Consider the following 5,971-nt stretch of genomic DNA (forward strand, 5'->3'; position numbering starts at 1 on the left):
ATATCCATCTAAAATATAATAGTTCATGAAAACAGCTCTCATAATGAAGCAATAATAAATAAATAATTTATCAGAAATAAATATATTTTTCTTATCATACAGTAACAATAACATGAGGATGCATGGCATCCACTTTATGGGTAAAAGTTCACCTGAACATGGAAATGGAACAACGATATAATATTATTATTATTATCCCTGTTTTTATATCCCTGGTTTTTCTTATTTTTTTATTTTTCGTGTGACGTGAAAAGAATGAATATTTAGACATACAGAAAGCGTCTGTTTCCCTATTAATTAATCGTAGTACAAAACATCAATCACAGTTTTATTTTACACAAATTAAACAATCCTCTTTTGTTTGAGTCGTCTGAGTCATAACACAACGCACGCACGCACGCACGCACGCACACACGCACACACACAGGTCCTTAAAACAGCTGCATCCTCAGGTTTGCAGAACACAAGCAATTTTACTCAGGGGTTTTGCCCATTCAGTGCAGTCAGTCAGTCCGATTCCCTGTTCCTTTTATGAGTAATCCCTCTAGCTGGTGCATGCTCGTCACCATGGATTCAATTCAGCTGCGAAACAATTCATCTCTGAAGAGGCAAAGAACACATCCAAACCGTGACTCCCATGGCGACCTCCCTCGCACACGGTCATCTTTGGACCTTTTGCCCTTAATCAGCCAGTGCAACCCATCCCACTTCCCTCGCAGCAACAGGAAAGTGAGTATAAGCGGTCCTCCTCCATCAACCCTTCCTCTACGGATTCTTCCTTAGTATAGGCTCTCCGTCTCTCTCTGAGGGGCCTAGCTGCTCTGTGTTTGGGGGGGGGGCATGGCTCCGGCCCCGGACCCCTGGCCCTCGTTGTTCCCATGCAGGGAAGGGGGGGGGGGGGGGGGGGGGGGTTTGAACACAGCTTGAGCACTGAGCCTCTCTGCCTCACTCTTCTCTGCGTGAGGGGATGAGCGACAGCCAGACTCCGCCCGTCCCCCCCGTCCCCCCCGTCACCCCCGTCCCCCCCGTCCCTCTCTCTCCTTCGTCGGACCTTCGCTCAGCCCTTACACATGCAGCTGGCAGCGGACAGGGACTGGATGGTCCTCCACGTGGTCTGGGCGTCCATGAAGGAGACGGGCTCGTAGCGCTCGGGCCGGCAGCACGGGTGGCCGCTGACCTTGCGGGCGGTGCGCCGGGGCAGCGAGCCGTTCTCCAGCAGCGCCCGGAGGGCAAAGTCGTAGTTGGTGCGCGACGACTGGCAGGAGCCCACGCAGAACTTGAAGAGGACGATCTCGTCCGAGTCGAAGCCCAGGCCCAGGTCGCGCACCCTCATCTCCTTCTTCTCCATGCGGCAGTCCTTGCTGCTCTGCCTCGTGGGCGGCGGGCCCTTGTTACCCCTCCTGCCCCCTCCTCTTCCTCCTCTCTCGTTCTCCTCCTCCTTGTCTTTCTTCTTCCTCGTCTTCTTCCTCTTCTTGGGCGAGCCATCGGGCTGGGGTTGGGACGGGTCGGAGGAGCGCGGGGAGCGCCCGGCCCACCGGCCGCCGGGGTGGTCGTCTGCCTCGTCTGTCACGTACGGCTCTGGGGGGGGGGGGGGGGTGGGGGAGAACAAGATCAAAATGATGGGCATGATATGATGGTGGAAAGTATACAACTAAGTACAAAGTGCAATTTTGAGGTGTTTGTGCTTTACTCGAGGAATTCCAACTTACCAAATACTTTTACTTCTACTCCACTACATTTTGGATCCAAATATTGTACTTTTACTCCACTACATTTATTTGAAAACTTTAGTTACTAGACTAGACTAGACTAGAAAAAATAGGCCTACGTTTAGCCCCATATACATTTCATACATTTGAAAACCTTTGCATAGTGAGCACCAATACCACCGTACCATCACTCAAGTAGGCCCTACATTTTGAATTCCAGACCTTTACTTGTAACAGAGTATTTCTATATTGCAGTATTGATACTTTTACTTACTTACTTACTTTTACTTACTAAACGTGAGTACTTTTTCCACCACTGATGATGGGAGTAAAGACTGATGGAGATAAATTACTGTATGTTGTTTATTTTGCTGAAGCACTGGTGCCTTTCCATCATACTACTACTGTATATTTCAAAATGATATCAGCATACAGTATGTAATATCCATGCAACATTCATTCTTTAAAAGTTGTGAGTTTTGAGTTTTGCGCGCATGCTTGTGTGTGTGCGTGTGTGCGTGCTTGCGTACGTGCGTGTGTGCGTGTGTATAGTTGTACTGCTATCTTTGTGAGAACCAAATGTCCTCAGATAGTCGGATAAGGAAAATTACAGAAAGTGAGGACAGGCTGTTTTTCGGGGATGGGACAACATGAGTTTATAGGGTTCCGAGTTGGGGTAAAGGTATTTGCACGTAACTTGCATCAACAAGATGATCAACTTCTCAGCGGAGAAGAGAAGGGGACACAGCACTGCTCAAAGGGTGAAAGACCATATGAGCTTGTAGATCTGCTATTTTTCAATAGCTAAAGTGTAACATAATGCTTAGTTAAAACACCAAAATGGGTTCCCGCCCAGAATGGGTTAAAGTCCTATATACTTTGTCATATGATAAGTAGTGAAATTTGCTAAATTTACAAGCTCATAAACTCATCGCATCAAAACAAAATTTGGAAATCTTAAAAAAATAAAATAATAATCGTTGCCAATGGACAGTGGTTTTCAACCAGTGGTCCGGGGGACCACCAGTGGTCCTTGATGAGGTTCCAGGTGGTCCCCATGCTAAATGATGGAGTTGGTAACCAAATGGACCCTTATTAGATCTTTAACTCTTGAGACTCTTAACTCTCTTAAGAGTTAAATTATTGTTAAACATCTGCATTACTTCATTTACAATAAGTCTACACAATTAGAGATAGAGAATGTATAATTGTTATTTTGATCAATGTGTGCCGGAAAATAAAATAGTCTTTAGTTTTGGGTCTGAGAGGCTAAACGTCATCAAATGGTGGTCCGTGGCTCAAAGGCTGAATAAATAATGGGCCGTGATATGAAAAGTAATTCCCTATGCTGCTGGTTTTTGTATTGTATTGTCCTTTTTGTTTGTATCTATGGTTGTCTGTATATGTTGAGTACGAACCAAGACAAATTCCTATCAACTTGTTGACATGGCAAATAAATTCTTGAATCTTGAATCTTGAATCTTGAATCTATTCTGAGTGGCCAAACAGCATTGACCACGCCTCCAGGTCTTAAGTTAAGTCATAAGACCTGGTACTTAAGACACGCATAATACTGCCCTAAATGTATTGTCAATCTCCTCAACAAATAAAATCTAGACAAAAATGTCAGGGAGAAGACATTTTATGTTTGGTTGCGCGCTGGTATCAGCTTGTAGCTCTGCTATTTTCGGCACACATCTGAGTATAAATCAGCATTTCTCAACGCAATCACGGCCGGCCAAAATATATTTTAGTCGACTAAGTTAGCTGTAGATTTAGTCGGACTCAAACCTGATATTTTTTTATTTAAGTCTAGTTTTATTGAACTAAAACTAGACTTAAACATTTCAGATGACTACAAAAAAAGAATCGTAATCAAACTTTGCCTTAAAAAATATTTTTTTAATTTCTTTCCTGTTTTCTGTTTGTCGCTTTTTGTTTGTTGTGTACCTATACCAGTACTATTTGCAACATGCGCTTGTGAGCAACTTTTGTGTATTTGTGTTGTCTTGTGAAAAAAAATAGAAAAAAAGAACACTAGTGCTCATCATGTTAATGAAATCCCATTTGTCAATAAAATATAATAAAAAAAAATCACACCCGTGTGAACTGAGTGGTGTAAGGTCTTATATAGACTGATCAGCTGTGGTCTGACGTAATGTCTGACGTAATGAAATCACACCCGGGTGAACTGGGTGACCGTAGCAACCATGCTCATTTTTTGAGCACAGACAGACAGACAGACAGACTAACAAAGCCAGTCGTAGGAGTGGTTTACACCACTCAAAAATAATAATACAAAAAATAATCACCCCCCCCCCAGTAGTAGCATAAGTAGTACCATAAACCGCATGCCACGGGGAGTAAAGGTCATTCTCTTCCTCTTGCTCCTCTTCATCCTGCTCCTCCTCCACCTCTGGCAGTGTGTCAGGGAGCTGCCTCTCCTCAGCCCGGCCTCCTCCTCCTCCTCCTCCTCCTCCTCCTCCACCTCCTCCTCCTCCTCTTCCTCCTCCCAGCAGACCCACAGCATGGCCCGACGCCGCTCTTAGGACACCGCCGCTGCTTCTACTTCCCATACGAGCTCCTTCCACCAGGGGCAGCAGAGAGACAACCACCCACAGCAGCACCTGGAAGAAGAAGGGTTATTATTAGGGGATGCACGATTAACTAGCCTGGGCACCATTTCATTTAGGGTATATGATCCTGTCGGGAGCGGATGATATCGTTACGTCATGTTGTAGTATTGTTTTGTAGTCGACAGGTGGCAACTTCCTTTTCCCTCAAACCAATTTTTCTCAATAAAAGCTACAGGCTATGAGAGCTTTTATTGAGAAAAATCGGTTTGAGGGAAAAGGAAGTTGCCGCCTGTTGTTCCTGCCTGTCGACTACAAAACAATACTACAACATGACGTAACGATATAATCCGCTCCCGACAGGATCATACGGACTTTTTAAACAGAGACCAGGCTTTCCTCCGAGGTGGTGGAAAGCCTGGTGAGGCGAGGTTAACGATTAATCGGTAGCATAATCGGAATAGGCCATATCGGCCATGAAAATGCCATCGGCAACGGTCTCAAAATAATACCGATAAAAAAAAAAATCATCAATGAGTTCAATATAAATTCAAAAGTGTCTAGTACCTCTAATCTAGAACAAAAGCCAAATCAAATATTAATCCGAAGTAAAAATAAACTTTACATTTTTCTACATTTAATTTGTGTACTCATCTCATTCAGTAGTCATTCAGTTATGAAAACAGACACTTGGAAAAGAGTATAGGCAATTTATTGATTGATTTAATACTTTATTAACAGGCCTACAGGGCCTAGGCTTGTTTCCATTGTGGTCCTATGTATTATATCGGAATCGGTCAGAATCGGTATCGGCAGATATGACCCTGCAGATAATCGGATATCGCTCATAATTTCATAATCGTGCAACCTAATTATGAAATTAGGTTGCAACCTAATTCGCGTCTGGCTTATTAGCCAGACGCGAATCAGCCGTTGGCAAAAAGATAACAATTGTGCCTGCGGCGGATTGAGTCTTGCTTATTGGCCAGGCTATTATTATATGGCATTTGTGAACCAACTTGACAAGCCAGTGGTGGAAAAAGTACTCAATTTTGTTACTGAGACCAGGTTCTACCAAATGTCGTCTAAATCAGTTTTTTCTGGAAAAACCTTATGTTTCTGTGTCAGTGGTCCTCAAACTATTTCATGTCAAGGACCCCTAGAATTATATGCAATTGGCTGCCGACCCTCATCTGAAAATATGAATTTCCAGGGACCCCGCTTGTACTGTTATGATATGGCATAAGTGTTATATAAAAATAAAAATATCAGATCGGGAATAATCGGTATCGGCAGATACTCAAAATCAAATGATCAGAATCAGATCGGGAGCAAAAAAATCGGGACATCCCTACTATTTACCGTCCAGAGCCAAGTCCAACCTCCTAGTTATGATCTATTGAGAAACCATGTGCTCACCTTCCAGTTTCTGATGTGGCGCAGAGCCCTTGGTGACATCACAACGGTGGCTCCCTGTCTGTCCCGCCTTCTGACCCCCCCTCCCTCTGGGCCCACCTGGACGGACACACACACACACACACACACACACACACACACACACACACACACACACACACACACACACACACACACACACACACACACACACACACACACACACACACACACACACACACACACACACACACACACACACACACACACACACACACACACACACACAGAGAG

At 44.2% G+C, this 5,971-nt stretch overlaps 1 protein-coding gene across 1 annotated transcript; it reads right to left on the reverse strand.

The window, feature by feature from the left end:
- Positions 1-1,057: 1,057 nt before the first annotated feature.
- On the reverse strand, positions 1,058-5,740 carry LOC306943773 (uncharacterized protein; the record flags this gene model as incomplete). The annotated part of the gene is made up of 3 exons (XM_079530303.1): positions 1,058-1,578; positions 4,231-4,336; positions 5,702-5,740. The coding sequence occupies 3 exons, from the start codon at positions 5,738-5,740 to the stop codon at positions 1,058-1,060; spliced, it is 666 nt and encodes a 221-aa protein (XP_079386429.1).
- Positions 5,741-5,971: the final 231 nt, after the last annotated feature.

Source organism: Electrona antarctica (assembly GCF_951216825.1).
Source record: "Electrona antarctica genome assembly, chromosome: 19".
NCBI classification, from domain to species: Eukaryota; Metazoa; Chordata; class Actinopteri; order Myctophiformes; family Myctophidae; genus Electrona; species Electrona antarctica.